This window comes from Callorhinus ursinus, unplaced genomic scaffold, assembly GCF_003265705.2.
Source record: "Callorhinus ursinus isolate GAN/ISIS: 27379988/994484 unplaced genomic scaffold, GSC_fseal_2.0 scaffold36, whole genome shotgun sequence".
Classification (NCBI taxonomy): domain Eukaryota; kingdom Metazoa; phylum Chordata; class Mammalia; order Carnivora; family Otariidae; genus Callorhinus; species Callorhinus ursinus.
The window spans coordinates 10,972,523-10,989,633 of record NW_027397098.1 but is presented as its reverse complement, the minus strand read 5'-3'; the positions used below and the strand labels follow the sequence as shown (position 1 = coordinate 10,989,633).

The 17,111-nt window shown below is 41.0% G+C and overlaps 1 protein-coding gene across 7 annotated transcripts in view; it reads right to left on the bottom strand.

The window, feature by feature from the left end:
• Window positions 1-17,111, bottom strand: part of IL15RA (interleukin 15 receptor subunit alpha) — a 54,608-nt gene that overhangs the window by 21,982 nt on the left and 15,515 nt on the right. For 6 of the 7 annotated variants that reach the window (XR_003204767.2, XR_012374592.1, XM_025853619.2 and 3 more), the window contains exon 2: window positions 1,415-1,609. Coding sequence is in view for 5 of the 7 variants with exons in the window: in XM_025853619.2 (XP_025709404.1) it covers window positions 1,415-1,609 (195 nt within the window). In the remaining 2 variants the exon portion in view is untranslated. Of the gene's footprint in view, window positions 1-1,414; window positions 1,610-17,111 lie in introns of those variants that run through there. The other variant, XM_025853624.2, reaches the window with a different exon arrangement.

Sequence of the window (17,111 nt, the reverse complement as noted above, 5' to 3'; positions counted from 1 at the left end):
TTTTCAGAATGGTCAGTGAGCACTGGCTTCAATTTAAAGTCATCAGCTGCATTAGCCCCTAAAAAGAGAGTCAGCCTGTCCTTTGAAGCTCTGAAGCCAGACATTGACTTCTCCTCTCCAGCTGGGAAAGTCCTAGATGGGCTCTTCCACACTAAGGCTGTTTTGTCTACATTGAGGATCTGTTGTTTAGTGTAGCAGCTTTCATTAATTATCTTAGCCAGATCTTCTGGATAACTGGCTGCTTCACTTTGCACTCATGTTATGGAGACGGCTTCTTTCCTTGAAGCGCATGAACCAACCTGTGCTCGCCTCAAGCATTTCTTCTGCAGCTTTTTCACCTCTCCCAGCCTTCATGGAATTGAAGAGAGAGCCTTGCTCTGGATGAGGCTTTGGCTTAAGGGAGTGTTGTGGCTGGTTTGACCTTCGATTCGGACCCCTAAAACTTTCTCCATATCACCAATAAGTCTGTTTTGTTTACTTACCTCTTGTGTGTTCTCTGGAGTAGCACCTTTAGTTTCCTTCAAGGACTTTTCCTTTGTATTCATAACTTGGCACAAGAGGCCTATTTTTTGGCCTGTCTTGACTTGACATGCTTTTTTCACTAACCTAATCATTCCTAGTTTTGACTTGAAGAGAAAGATGTGATTCTTCCTTTCATATGAACCTTTAGAAGCTATTGTAGGGCTGTTAAGTAGCCTAATTTCAATGTTGTTCTGTTTCAGGGAGTAGGGAGGACCAAGGAGAGGGAGAGAGACAGGGGAATGGCCAGTCCGTGGAGCGGTCAGAAGACATATACAACATCCATTGATTAAGTCAACCGTCTTACATGGGTGCAGTTTGTGGTGCCCCAAGAGAATTCCAGTAGTAATATCAAAGATCACTGGTCCCAGCTCCCATAACCAATAGGAGAAAGTTTGAAATGCTGCGAGAATTACTAAAATGTGACACAGAGACACAAAGTGAGCAAGTACTATTGGAAAAATGGCGACAGTAGACACGCTTGAAGCGGGATTGCCACAAGTCTTCAATTTGTAAAAAAAAACATAATTATCTGTAAAGTACAATAAAGCAAAATGCAACAGAGTGAGGGATGGCTGCAGCCAATATTGACCAGGTTTCACGGCACACTGCTATAGCCCACACCATTGACATCGGGTTCATTTTCTAGATGAGGAACAAAGACTTCCAAGATGGTAAGACCCTTGCTCAAGGAACCCAAAACTGTGACCCTGAAGCCTATGTATTTTCAACTCCCAGGGGCGTTGTTTAGAGGCCCATTGGTTTATTTAGCCTTAGACCTCAACACAAATGTCTTGTCCCCCAGAGATGGGCTCATTCAGCTCCCCACACTACCGTTCCACTCTGTACAGCTTTGGGAAGGGGGATGGAGAGACTTGCAGGGACAGCTACTTACTGATGCACTTGAGATTGGGAATTGTCCAGTGGGCCACGTTCATGGTCTTGTTGAACACGCATTCGGTCAGGCTGGATGTCCCGGCTTTACGCTTGAAGCCAGAGTTACAGGTGTACCGCTCCCTGGAGCTCACCTTGTAACTCTTGACCTGGATGTCCGCATGTTCGACCGACGTGGGAGGAGGGCACGTGATGCCTGCAGGGGTGCAGGTAAAACGGGACAGGAGAGATGAACACATTCCAGCTTGTCCAGAGGTGTTCTCCGGGGTGCCTCTGTAGCTGGGGTCTGGCTTTCCGAGGGGCCCCATAGGATACACCCCAGATTCTAAGCATGTGGAAAATGTTCAGGGTCTCATCATTTAGAAGCCTTCCAGGAGCCTTGTCTTAAGTGCTCACCAACCAGCATGGCTAGGGACTGGGGAGTCATCCGTGGAAACCCCTCTCCCTTCCCTTCACCCCCCATTACTCTCTCACCGTCTCTGTCTCCTTAGCCTCACCCAGCCTGGCCTCTGCACTCTCCGGCCTGAAAGCAGCAATAACCTTTGAATTGGTCTCCCTGCCTGTTCTCCCTGAAAGCCTTTAATCCATTTCTGTAATGCAGCCAGTCATCTTCAGAAATGCGCATTGGATGACTTCACTCCTTCCTGGTTGCCCACTGCTCTTAGAATAAAAACTAAAATCCTCAAGAAGTCTTCAATGCTCTGCTAGACTGCCCCCAAACCCCCCAGCTACTCTTCCCCCGGCCACTCTGGCCTTTGGTCCCCCCCCCGCCCGGCCACTCACCATGCCCACTGCTCTCCCCGGCCCATCTCCTGCCATCCTTCCTAACGTGAACATGACTTTCTCAGGAAAGCCTTCCCTCCCCTCCCCGCCTGTCAGCCAGGTCCCATATCTCCCTGTGTGGCCAGCCACTCTCCTGGTTGTACCGAAGACATTGAGATGATGTAAGGGCTGTATCTCATCATTTGCACTTTGAGCGGTGGCAGCGGGGGGCACATCTGTCTTGCCCAACACTGGGTTCTCTGAGCCTTGTACAATAGCTGTTCAAGAAAGAGTGTTCCGAGGATGATGCTTATTATGCACATGCCCTTTAGCCCAGCAATTTCACTTCTAAGAATTTACCTTACAGATAACACTGGTATATTTATGGAGTGAGTATGTACAAAGTTATTGGTTATAATAGCCAGTACCTATAAATTACCTTGTATGTGGTCAGCAGGAGACTAATTTAGTAAATTACAATACAGATACCCTACGAAGAAGTACCACCCAGCTCCTTACAGTAGATGAAGAAAGCTCTTTGTGCACCGAACTGGAAAGATCTCCAAGATACACTGTTAGGTTAGGAAGAAAAGGAATAGAACCATATGTTTTATATGCTACCATCCATAAAAAAAGAAGAAATGGTACCTATCCACAATATTTTGTCTGTACATTAAATCTCTGAAAGGATGCAAGAGACTATTAACGCTGGAGATGAGGCAGCTGAGAGATGCACTGGGAGAGACTTTTTACTGAATGCCCTTTCATAATTTTTTTTTTTTGTCTTTTCATACTTTCTGAATCTTTAGTGGTGCAGATGTTTTACCTGTTAAAAATGCTTTTGAGGGGTGCCTGGGTGGCTCAGTTGGTTAAGCATCTGCCTTTGGCTCAGGTCAGGATCCCGGGGTCCTGGGATCAAGACCCGCCTCAGGCTCCCTGCTCAGCGGGGAGTCTGCTTCTCCCTCTCTGTCTCCCCCCCACCCCCCTGCTTGTGCTCTCCCTCATATTTAACAAGCAGTGCCAGCCAGATGCTGACCAGTCAGAATAGCTGCTGGAAATACTTGGGACTGGGGGAGGGGTGACCACTGGCCACAGATGAAAGGCCACAGTGATGAGGACTGGCAGAATATTAGTTGTGCCTATATGTTACACTGTTTTAAATATATGACATACTGCATAATAGAAAGGTAGGGGATGGGAGAATTTTAAAGTACCCTGCCACAGGAACTCAGAAATCTTGGTTGAGCCTAGGGCAGGAGAGGGATAAATCCTGCTGAGTGGCGAGTGTTCGGTGCTTTGGCTGTAATATGTTGCCTGCTACAGGAATGTGAGAAATGCAGGAGATTCTGGAATTAGGAATTTTTGCCTTTCTCTGAGCAAGTGAAGGCAACTTGGGGAAAAACTGAAGGCAAGAAGTTTTGCAACAAGGTCATCTGGGAGGATTCTGGACACCCTTTTGGGAGACAGCCCGCTCCCCCACCTCCTCGCCCGCCCCCCACCTCCTCGCCCGCCCCAGTCACTCCCAGCAGACTGAGTGTGACAAAGTGCATGCCAAAGTGATACCTTTTATCAGACGAATGTCACCAAAAGAAGGTAAGAGCCAGAGCTAGAACGATTCAAGTTTTCTCTGACCTGTACAACTGTGTTAAAAATGTCCCTCTTCTTTTAATTAGAATCTGAAAGATTTGAGCTAGACTTAGGGCCCATGATCTTCCTCAGTATGAAACTTCCTGGCTAAAAGCAATGTCCTGGGACCTGCCGCATCATGTACATTCATTTCATTTTTGTGGCATTTCTGCAGATAGGTGCTCAGTAGATCTGCAGGATAAGCTGGTCTAATGGCTTTTGGGAATGACACCTAGTGGAGTTCTCTCTCATGTCTGAGTTTTGTAATGTACCAGGAGCAGACAGTTCTGTTCTGAAAGTCTGATGATTGAGCTACCTGCAAGTACGGTAAACAGTCCAAATCCCAAGTGGATGAGGTGAGCTCAGTCACCTACCCAGATTAGACCTTGGTGCTAGGTCTGAGGGGGACAGATTCTGGATTCTGGCTTCTGGAACATGAATCCCCATCCATCCTAGAAAATGTCATGTCTTAATGATCTTAAGCTGGGTGTTCTAAGTGGGGCCGGTTTCCTTCTGTATCCCTCAAATAAGCCACTCTTGTTTGATTTACCCAAATAGTATCTGTGCTTTCCAGCAATCTGAGCCTCTTTGGGTTGGGCAGGATCTGGGGTCAGCTTTGACTGGCCATGGGCCACCAAATGGCAGCTTTCTCCTTCCTTCCCACCTGCTCCCTGTGGGTTGGCCTGTCTCTGTCTAGAAACCCTAGCTTTGGGGACTAGGGCCCAGACCTCCGCTGCCAGGTCTTGACCATCTTTTCCTCTAGAGAGCAGTCCCTGGATTGCCACACTGTCCAGCTTGGATGTCCAAGAAGGACTGCCAGAATCACCAAGTGTCTGACTCTTGATTTCGGCATGGGTTGCAGGATTAAGCCCCATGTCGGGCTGCACACTGGGTGTGGAGCCTGCTTGGGATTTTCTCGCTACCTCTCCCTCTGCCCCTCCCTTCCCCCACTCATGGGCACACAGCTTCTCTCTCAGAAAGAAAGAGAGAGAGAGAGAGAGAGAAAGAGACAGAAAGAAAGAAAGAAAAAGAAAGAAAGAGAAAGAAAGAAAGAAAGAAAGAAAGAAAGAAAGAAAGAAAGAAAGAAAGAAAGAAAGAAAAGAAAGAAAGAAAGAAAAAGAAAGAGAAAGAAAGAAAGAAAGAAAAAGAAAGAGAAAGAAAGAAAGAAAGAAAGAAAGAAAGAAAGAAAGAAAGAAAGAAAGAAAGAAGAAAGAAAGAAAAGGAAAGGCAGAGGAAATATTCCAGACTGAAAGAGGCTAAAGAGACATGGCAATGAAATGCCAAATATGGCCCTGGATTAGATCCAGAATTAGGGAGAAAATGGTGAACAAGGCCATTATTGGGATAACGGACAGAATTTGAATACAGCCTGAGTATTAGATGATAATATTGTGTCAAGGTTAAATTTCCTGATTTTTTATAATTGTTCTGTGGTTATGTGAGAGTGTTGTGTTTTAGGAAGGTATGTTAGAGAACATATTCTTAGGAAATATATACTGAGTATTTAGGCATAAAGGGGCATAATGGCTCCAACTTACTTTCAAATGCTTTAGAGGAAAAAGCACATGTGTAATAAATATATTTGGTTAGAGATGGGGGATGATAAAGCACTGGGGCAAAATGTAAATAGTTGGTGAATCTGGGTAAAGGCTATTCGGAGGTCTTTTCTGTTTTTGCAGTTTTACTCTAAGTTTGAGGTTGCATCAGAATAAGTTAAAAAATAAAGTAAGTAACCAAACAAAAACCACTTGGTGAATGTCACTTGGGTCCCTTTCTTTGAGGATTGCTTTTTTTTTTAAGACTTTATTTGACACAGAGAGAGCACACAAGCAGGATGGAGCCACCCAGGTGCTGAGGATTGCTCTTGAAGGAAACCCTAAGAGCCCTTGACAACTCAGGCCAAGATTATAGTTTAGTCAGGAAAATGTCCTTGAATTATCTCCCTACTTGTGGTTTTCAGAGTGCTGCCTTTCCCTCTATCCTTGCCCCAATTCACACCATTTAGAGTTCCTCCTTCCATTTCCAGGGTCTAAAAGTAGTGTTTGCACTCTGTCCACATTTGGTATTTTGATTGCAGCTTTAGTTTGGTGTGCGGGTTCATCATTGCCATATTTGAGTCCTCATTCTGCTGCATCAACTCTGCTCCTTATGCCTTCATCTTCATCTTGGGCCCTCTAGGTCAGCGATTCCTAAATGTGAGTGTACAGTAGAACCCCCTGGAGGGTTTGTTAAAACTCAGAGGGCTGGGCCGTCCTCCCAGAGCTCCTGAGTCAATAGGTCTGGGGCAGGGCCTGAGAATCTGCATTTCTGACCACTTCCAGGTGCCAGTGATGTTGTGGGAAGCATGCCCCATCCCACATAGAACCATACTATATGGCATTCACAGGTACAGAGTCTCCCAGCGTCAAGTTACTTTCTAGTGTGGATTTAAAGCTTCTCTTGAAGTTATTAACAACTGTTTGTTCTTACCTTTCTATGGTATTGATATCATCCATGAAGATTTCTTTTACAAGTTCCTCCTGATGTGCTCTTCTGAATTTCTAGTCTAATAGTTTTTAATTGGACCCAATTCCCCCACCTCCATCTAAAAAATTTACTCACCCACTGTGCACATGTGTGCGTGTGTGTGTGTGTGTGTCTGTGGGTGTGGGTAGTTAGCTTGGTAGTACCATGGGTTTAGCTCCGTGACACCAAAATCTTAAATCTGTGTTTGTGGGGTGCTTTGCTCTATGTTAACATAGATGGAAAAATACTTAGAGATGGAGGGTGAGGTGGAACGAGGAGGAATGATCATAAAACACTCCACTCTAGAAATATTTAACAGTAGACCAGAGCACATAGTCCCATAAAAATACTAGACTCTGCTCTATGATAAAATGTTCCTTCCTTCTGAGGAAGCCTGGATTGAGCATGAACCTTTGGATCTCTCAGGTAATGTTACATCATTGGTGACTGGACAGTCTCCATTCAGCCACAAATCAATGATGCCAGAGGACAGGAGAGACAAGAAGTCCTCAGAGGCAAAGACTGGATTTAGCTGGTATGAGTGTATTTAACTGGTTTTTTTCCTTACCCACCCCTTTCCTTCCTTATACCAAGTTTGCTCTTTGATGCTGATAGCATCATTGTCTTGGGCCTGGAGGAACTTGTGAGATCACAGAGTCCAAGCTCTCAGCCTAGGCCCCTACCATGGGTTATTCTGAAACTTTGGAAGGGAGGGAGAATCTAAGAACCCTTACCTCACCCCAAACACCACATGTACAGTTACTTCCAAGACCAGTCCATTTTGGGGGGGGGGATTGCAAAGACATCTTGCACACAACTATATTTGTCTTTTTGTACCTATTTCACTTTAGAATATTGTCCTTAGCATAATCCATATATTGCTACAAATATTACATAATTTCCTTTCTTTTAAAGGCTGAATAATATTCCATTGTTATGTATATACCATATTTTGATTATCCATCATTCATTTGTTGATGGACACTTGGATTGATAATGTGCTTTAGCTATTGTGAATAAGGCTGCTATGACCATGGATGTACAGATACCTCTCTGAGACTCTACTTTCGAATCGTTCTGGTTTGAAGTGGGATTGCTGGATCATAGGGTAATTCTATTATTAACTTTTTGAGGAACTGCCATCCTGTTTTCCACAGTGGCTGTGCCAGTTTGCACTCCCACCAACAGTGTACAAAGGCTCCTTTCCTCTACATTCTCTTGTTTTTGTTGTTGTTGACAGTACTCATCTTAATGGGTATGACATGTATCTCATTACAGTTTTGATTTGCATCCCCCTAGTGATTAGAATCTTTCCATGTACTTGCCGCCACTTTTATGTCTTCTTTGGGGAAATATCTATTCAAGTTCTTTGCCCATTTTTGAATTGGGCTGTTAGTTTTTGATTGTTTTTGAGTTTTAGGGGTTTTCTATACATTCTGGATGTTAATCCTTTATCAGATATATAATTTGCAGATATTTTCTCCCATTCTGTGGTTTGATTTTAATTCTCTGGGTAGGGTCTTTTGGTGCACAAAATTTTAAAATTTTCACGAAGTCCAATTTGTCTGTTTCTTTTGTTTCCTGTGCCTTTGGTGTCATATCCAGGAAATCATTGCAAATGATTGGAGTATTGGAGCTTTAGTCCTATGTTTTCTTCTAAGAGTTTTATTTTTTTTAGGTCTTATATTTAGGTCTTTTATCCATTTTGTGATAATTTTTGTATTTGGTATTATGTAAGGTACCAATTTCACTATTTTGCATGTGGATGTCCAGTTACCCCAGCACTGTTGTTAAAAAGACTGTCCTTTCTCAGTTGAATGATCTTGACACCCTTGTCAAGAATCATTTTGCCATGTATGTGGTGGTTTATTTCTGGGCTTTCTATTCTATTTCATTCATTTGTATGTCTGTCTTGATGCCCATACCACACTGTTGTGATTACTGTAGCTCTGTAGTAAGTTTTGAAATCAGGTGTCAGTCCTCCAGTTTTGTTTTTCAAGATTGTTTTGGCTATTTGGGGTACCTTGTGATTCCATATGAATTTTTGGATGCAAAAGACATCATTGGGATTTTGATAGGAATTGCATTCAGTCTGTAGATCACTTTGGGTAGTATTGACATTTTAATAACATGAAATCTTTCAGTCCATGACCATGGGCTATGTTTCCATTTATTTGTGTCTTCTTTCATTTCTTTTAGGGGTGCTTAGTAGTAAGTATTTTATTATTTTTGATGCTATTGAACATGGAATTGTTTTTGTAATCTTCTTTCAGATTGTTCACTGTTAGTGTATAGAAATGCAACTGGTTTTTGTATGTTGACTTTGTATCCTGCTACTTTACTGAATTCATGTATTAGTTCTAACAGTTTTTTGTGGAATTTTAAAGTTTCCTACATATAAGATCATACCATCTATGAACAGAGGTAATATTATTTCTTCCTTTCCAATTTGGGTGCCTTTTATTTCTTTTCCTTGCCTAACTGCTGTGGAACTTTCAGTGCTATGTGGAGTAGACATGGTCAAAGCAGGCATCCTTGCCTTGTACCTGATCTTAGAGGAAAAGTTTTCAGTCTTTCACCACCGAATATAATGTTCACTGTGCGTTTTTATGTGTGGCTTTTATTATGTTGATGAAGTTTCCTTCTATTCCTAGTATTTTGAGTGTTTTCTTTTTTTATCATGAAAGGGTGTTGAATTTTCCTCAGATGCTTTTTCTGCATCAGTTGAGATGCTCATGTGTTTTTCCCCCTTCATTCTGTTAACGGGGTGTATTAAAGTGATCAATTTTCATAGGTTGAACCATCTTTGCATTCCAGGAATAAATCCCACTTGGTCATGGTGTATGATCCTTTTAACATGGTGCTGAATTCAGTTTGCTAATATTTTATTTAGGATTTTTGCATCAGTATTCATAGAGGATATTGGTCTGTAATGTTCTTTTCTTACAGTTTCTTTATCTGGCCTTGGTATCAGGGTAATGCTGGCCTCAGACTGAGTTAGGAAATGTTCCCTCCTCTTTAATTTTTTCCACCTTCTTGGTAGGTTTTATGTCTCTAGGGATTTGTCCGTTTCATCTAGGTTATCCAATTATTTGTATAAAGTTGTCCATAGTACTCTCTTATAATTCTTTTCAGTTCTATAGAATTGGTAGTAATGTTCACACTTTCATTTCTGATTTTAGTAATTTAAGTCATCTCTCTTTTTATCTTAGTTCATCTAGCTAAAAGTTAGTCAATTTGGTTGATCATTTTGAAGAACCAACTTTTGGTTTCATTGATTTTCTTGTTTTTCTATTCTCTAGTTCATTTATCTCTGCTCTAATCTTTGTTATTTCCTTCCTTTTGCTAACTTTGGGTTTTCATTTGTTCTTTTTCTAGTGCCCTGAGGTATAAAGATAGGTTGTTGACTTTAGATCTTTCTTATTTTTTAATGTAAGCATGGATAGCTATAAATTTCCCCCTTGGCTCCACTTTTACTATATTCCATAAGTTTTGTTATGTATGTTTTCATTTTCATTCATCTCTAAGTATTTTCTAATTTCCCTATAATTTCTTCTTTGATCCTTTGGTTGTTTAAAAGTGTGTTGTCTAATTTCCACAATTTTGTGAATTTTCTTTTCTTTTTTTAAATTTTTTAAAATTAACATATAATGTATTATTTGTTTCAGGGGTACAGGTCTGTGATTCCTCAGTCTTACACAATTCACAGTGCCCACATTGTATTTACTCTCCCCAGTGTCCATCACCCAGCCACCCATCCCTCCCACCACCATCCACTCCAGCAAAGCTCAGTTTGTTTCCTGAGATTAAGAGTCTCCTATGGTTTGTCTCCCTCTACGGTTTCGTCTTGTTTCATTTTTCCCTCCCTTCCCCAATGATCCTCTGTCTTGGTTCTCAAATTCCTCGTATCAGTAAGATCATATGATACTTGTCTTTCTCTGATTGACTTATTTCGCTTAGCATAATACCCTCTAGTTCTATCCACATCGTTGCAAATGGCAAGATTTCATTTTTTGATGGCTGCATAATATTCCATTGTGTGTGTGTGTGTGTGTGTGTGTGTGTGTGTGTGTGTGTATCACATCTTCTTTATTCATTCATCTGCTGATGGACATCTAGGCTCTTTCCATAGTTTGGCTATTGTGGACACTGCTGCTATAAACATTGGGGTGCATGTGCCCCTTCGGATCACTACATTTGTATCTTTGGGGAAAATACCCAGTAGTGCAATTGCTATTTTAAACTTTTTGAGGAACCTCCATACTGTTTTCCAGAGTGGATGCACCAGCTTGCATTCCCACCAACAGTGTAGGAGGGTTCCCCTTTCTCCGCATTCTTGCCAACATCTGTCGTTTCCTGACTTGTTAATTTAGCCATTCTCACTGGTGTGAGGTGGTATCTCATTGAGGTTTTGATTTGTATTTCCCTGATGCCGAGTAATGTTGAGCACTTTTTCATGTGTCTGTTGGTCATTTGGATGTCTTCTTTGCAGAAATGTCTGTTCATGTCTTCTGCCCATTTCTTGATTGGATTATTTGTTCTTTGGGTGTTGAGTTTGATAAGTTCTTTATAGATTTTGGATACTAGCCCTTTATCTGATATGTCATTTACAAATATCTTCTCCCATTCTGTCGGTTGTCTTTTGGTTTTGTTGACTGTTTCCTTTGCTGTGCAAAAGCTTTTTATCTTGATGAAGTCCCAGTAGTTCATTTTTGCCCTTGCCTCCCTTGCCTTTGGTGATGTTTCTAGGAAGAAGTTGCTGTGGCTGAGGTCGAAGAGGTTGTTGCCTGTGTTCTCCTCAAGGATTTTGTTGGACTCCTGTCTCACATTTAGGTCTTTCACCCATTTGGAGTCTATTTTTGTGTGTGGTGTAAGGAAATGGTCCAGTTTCATTCTTCTGCATGTGGCTGTCCAATTTTCCCAACACCATTTGTTGAAGAGACTTTTTTCCATTGGACATTCCTCCTTTGTCGAAGATTAGTTGACCATAGAGTTGAGGGTCCATTTCTGGGCTCTCTATTCTGTTCCATTGATCTATGTGTCTGTTTTTGTGCCAGTACCAGTACCATACTGTCTTGATGATGACAGCTTTGTAATAGAGCTGGAAGTCTGGAATTGTGATGCCACCAGCTTTGCTTTTCTTTTTCAAGATTCCTCTGGCTATTCGGGGTCTTTTCTGGTTCCATACAAATTTTAGGATTATTTGTTCCATTTCTTTGAAAAAAATTGATGGTATTTTGATAGGAATTGCATTAAATGTGTAGATTGCTCTATGTAGCATAGATATTTTTACAATCCATGAGCATGGAACGTTTTCCTATTTCTTTGTATCTTCCTCAATTTCTTTCATGAGTATTCTATGGTTTTCTGAGTACAGATCCTTTGCCTCTTTGGTTTATTCCTAGGTAACTTATGGTTTTAGGTGCAATTGTAAATGGGATTGACTCCTTAATTTCTCTTTCTTCTGTCTTGTTGTTGGTGTATAGAAATGCAACTGATTTCTGTGCATTGATTTTATATCCTGCCACTTTACTGAATTCCTGTATGAGTTCTAGCAATTTTGGGGTGGACTCTTGGGTTTTTCACATAAAGTATCATATCATCTGCAAAAAGTGAGAGTTTCACTTCTGTGCCAATTCCAATGCTTTTTATTTCTTTTTGTTGTCTGATTGCTGAGGCTAGGACTTCTAGTACTATGTTGAACAGCAGTGGTGATGGTGGACATCCCTGCCGTGTTCCTGACCTTAGGGGGAAAGCTCAGCTTTTCCCCATTGAGTATGATATTCGCTGTGGGTTTTTCATGGATGGCTTTTATGATATTGAGGTATGTACCCTCTATCCCTTCATTGTGAAGAGTTTTAATCAAGAAAGGATGCTGTACTTTGTCAAATGCTTTTTCTGCATCTATTGAGAGGATCATATGGTTCTTGTTCTTTCTTTTATTCATGTATTGTATCACATTAATTGATTTGCAGATGTTGAACCAACCTTGCAGCCCAGGAATAAATCCCACTTGGTCGTGGCGAATAATCCTTTTAATGTACTGTTGGATCCTATTGGCTAGTATTTTGGTGAAAATTTTTGCACCCATGTTCATCAGGGATATTGGTCTGTAGTTCTCCTTTTTGATGGGGTTTTTGTCTGGCTTTGGGATCAAGGTAATGCTGGCCTCATAAAATGAGTTTGGAAGTTTTCCTTCCATTTCTATTCTTTGAAACAGCTTCTGAAGAATAGGTATTAATTCTTCTTTAAATGTTTGGTAGAATTCCCCTGGGAAGCCATCTGACCCTGGGCTCTTGTTTGTTGGGAGATTTGTAATTACAGCTTCAATTTCCTTACTGGTTGTGGGTCTGTTGAGGTTTTGTATTTCTTCCTGGTTCAGTTTTGGTAGTTTATATGTCTCTGGGAATACATCCATTTTTTTCAGATTGTCTAATTTGCCGGCATATAGTTTCTCAGAATGTGTTCTTATAATTGTTTGTATTTCTTTTGTGTTCATTGTGATCTCTCCTCTTTCATTCATGACTTTATTTATTTGGGTCCTTTCTCTTTTCTTTTTGATAAGTCTGGCCAGGGGCTTATCAATCTTATTCTTTCAAAGAACCAGCTCCTAGTTTCGTTGATCTCTTCTACTATTCTTTTGGTTTCTATTTCATTGATTTCTGCACTGATCTTTATTATTGCTCTCTCCTGCTGGGTTTAGGCTTTATTTGCTGTTCTTTCTCCAGCTCCTTTAGGTGTAGATTAGGTTGTGTATTTGAAACCTTTCTTGTTTCTTGAGAAAGGCTTGTGTAGCTATATACTTTCCTCTTCGGATTGCCTTTGCTACATCCCAAGGATTTTGAACAGTTGTGTTTTCATTTTCATTTGTTTCCATGAATTTTTTAAATTCTTCTTTAATTTCCTGGTTGGCCCATTCATTCTTTAGTAGGATGCTCTTTAGCCTCCATGTATTTGAGTTCTTTCCAACTTTCCTTTTGTGATTGAGTTCTAGTTTCAAAGCATTGTGGTCCGAAAATATGCAGGGAATGATCCCAATCTTTTGGTACCGGTTGAGACCTGATTTATGACCCAGGATGTGACCTATTCTGGAGAATGTTCCATGTGCACTAGAAAAGAATGTATATTCTGTTGCTTTGGGATGGAATGTTCTGAATATATCTGTGAAGTCCATCTGGTCCAGTATGTCGTTTAAAGTCTTTATTTCCTTGTTCATCTTTTGCTTAAATGATCTGTCCATTTGAGTGAGGGGGGTGTTAGAGTCCTCTACTATTATTGTATTGTTGTCAATGCGTTTCTTTGATTTTGTTATTAACTGGCTTATATAATTGGCTGCTCCCACATTAGGGGCATAGATATTTAAAAGTGTTAGATCTTCTTGTTGGATAGACCCTTTAAGTATGATGTAGTGTCCGTCCTCATCTCTTATTACAGTCTTTGGTTGAAAATCTAATTTGTCTGATATACAGATTGCCACCCCAGCTTTCTTTTGGTGTCCAGTAGCATGGTAAATGGCTTTCCACCCCTCACTTTAAATCTGGAGGTGTCTTTGCATCTAAAATGAGTCTCTTGCAGACAGCATATGGATGGGTCTTGTTTTTTAATCCAGTCTGATAGCCTGTGTCTTTTGATTGGGGCATTTAGCCCATTTACATTCAGGGTAACTATTGAAAGATATGAATTTAGTGCCATTGTATTCCTTGTAACGTGACTGTTACTGTATTTTGTCTCTGTTCCTTTCTGGTCTATGTTACTTTTAGCCTCTTTCTTTGCTTAGAGGACCCCTTTCAATATTTCTTGTAGGGCTGGTTTGGTGTTCACAAATTCTTTTTGTTTGTTCTGGAAGCTTTTTATCTCTCCAATTTCCATGACAGCCTAGCTGGATATAGCATTCTTGGCTGCATATTTTTCTCATTTAGTGCTCTGAATATATCATGCCAATCCTTTCTGGCCTGCCAGGTCTCTGTGGATAGGTCTGCTGCCAATCTAATGTTTCTACCGTTGTAGGTTACAGACCTCTTGTCCCAAGCTGCTTTCAGGATTTTCTCTTTGTCTCTGAGACTTGTGAATTTTACTATTAGATGTCGGTGTTGACCTATTTTTATTGATTTTGAGGGGCTTCTCTGTGCCTTCTGGATTTTGATGCCTGTTTCCTTCCCATATTAGGGAAGTTCTGTGCTATAATTTACTCCAGTGTACCTTCTCCCCGCCCCTCTTCTTCTTCTTCTGGGATCCCAATTATTCTAATGTTGTTTTGCTTTATGGTATCATTTATCTCTCGAATTCTCCCCTCGTGATCCAGTAGTTTATCTCTCTTTTTTTCAGCTTCTTTATTATCAATCATTTGGTCTTCTATATCACTAATTCTCTCTTCTGCCTCGTTTATCCTTGCGGTTAGAGCCTCCATTTTTGATTGCACCTCATTAATAGCCTTTTTGATTTTGACTTGGTTAGATTTTAGTTCTTTTATTTCTTCAGAAAGGGATTCTCTAGTATCTTCTATACTTTTTTCAAGCCCAGCTAGAACCTTTATACTCGTCATTCTGAACTCTAGTGCCAACATCTTACTCATGTCTGTATTGATTAGGTCCCCAGCAGTTGGTACAGCCTCTTGTTCTTTTTTTTTTTTTTTGAGGTGAGTTTTTCCGTCTTGTCATTTTATCCAAAAGAGAATAGATGAACGAGAGAATAAAATGTTAAAAAATGCTAAAAGGGTAACAACGACCCCGAGAAAAATATACACTAAACAAATCAGAAGAGACCCAAAACTTGGCAGGGGGAGGGGGAAGAAAGGGAAAAAAAAAAGAATATGATCAGGCTGCTGAATATAATAGAGCCATACACTAGATTTGGGGTGTATTTTGGTCTGTTAAAAGAAATTGCCTCCCAATATTTTAAAGAAATTAAAACATATATATGTATATATATAAGGTAAATATGAAGGGATAGAATATGACTGTAAAGATGAAAATTAAAAAGGATTTTAAAAAAGGAATTGATAAGATAAGAAGTTGGTTGAAAAAAGAATGAAAAAAAATATAGAAAAAAAATAGAGAATGTGATCAGGTGGGAGACTAGGACAACGTCCTACTCTAGATTTAGGGTATATTTTGATCTGTTAGAAGAAACTGTATCCCAAAATTTTAAAGAAAGAAAAACATATATATACAGAAAAGGTTAAATACAATGAAGGGATAGACTATGACTTAAAAATGAAAAATTAAAAAAGATTTTAAAAAAGGAATTGATAAGATGTTGGTTGAAAAAGGAAGGAAGAAAAATTCAACTAAAAAAATAGAAAAAGAAAAATAAAGACAATTAAAAATATTAACTTTGAAAGACTAAAGAATCATGGGGAAAAAGACATGAATTCTATGTGCTATAGTCCCCTAGCGCTGAGGTTCTGCTGTTCTCATTGGTCGGTAAACTTGGTCTTGGCTGGCTGTTCTTGCTGATCTTCTGGGGGAGGGGCCTGTTGCCGTGGTTCCCAAATGTCTTTGCAGGAGGCGGAATTGCCCCACCCTTGTCGGTCCGGGCTAAGTGATCTGCTGTGTTTGCTCCCAGGAGCTTTTGTTCCCTGCAAGCTTTCCGTGCAGCTTTGGAGGACCAGAGTGAAAATGGCAGCCTCCCAATCTCTGCCCTGGAGGAGCTGAGAACTCAGAGCCCCACTCCTCAGTGAGCCCCCAGAGAAAAGCAGTCAATCACTCCCATCTCCCCAGTCTCTGGCTGCACTCTGTGCTCACCCGGCCTGTGACCAAGCGTTTCTATCTCTGGAACCCGACTCTGTGTGGAGTCTCCAAACCCAGCAGATCCCTGTGGTGTGCTCCTGAGCTGCTCCTCCTGGGGGAGGAAGGGGAGTCTCTCTGGATCTGCCACTTGTTGGGTCCCTGCTGGAGGAGCAGTGGCCCGACTGTGCTGCGGATCACGGTTTATGACAACCCCGAGCTGAGAGCCCACGCCTCGACTCCGTCTCTGCAGCCAGCTTCCCTGCTCCGATACCTGGGAGCTCTGCTGCATTCAGGCACCCCCGGTCTTCCTGTGACCCCCAGGGTCCTGAGACCACACTGTCCCATCGAGTGTTTCACCCCCCGCTTAGCCATTGGAGCGACATCCCTCAGTGGAGCGGACTTCTAAAAGTTCCGATTTTGTGCTCCGCTGCTCTATCACTTGCGGGTAGCGGCTGATGGAGGCCCCCTCCCCTGCCGTGTATCTTCCCGAATATCGCCTCGGATTCACTTCTCTGCACACACTTCCTACCTTCCAGAGAGTGGTTGCTTTTTTGTTCAGGGAGTTGCTGCTATTCTTTTCTTCGCTCTCCTATTGAGTTTGTAGGTGTTCTGAATGATTTGATTAACTATCTAGCTGAATTCCTGGGACCAGGAGAAATTTAGGTCTCCTACTCCTCAGCCATCTTGCTCTTCTCCCCAGTTTTGTGATTTCCTAGTTTTCCTTCTGTTATTGACTTCTAACTTCATCCTGCTGTGATCAGATTAGATACTTTGTATGTCTTTTTAAATCTATTGAGACTTAATGTGTAGCCTAACATATGGTCCATCCTGGAAAATGTCCCATGGATTAAGAAGAATATATATTTTGGTGGTCAGTTATTAGATATATAAATGTTTATAAATGTTATATCTTTTTCCTATATCAAATATATATATAATGTCGTTTTTTGTCTCTAAACTTTATTGATTTAAAGTCTGTTTTGTCTGAAATTAGTTAGTATAGCCATCCCTACTCTCTTTTGGTTATTATTTTCATGGAATATCTATTTGCATCTTTTCACTTTTAATCTATTTTTG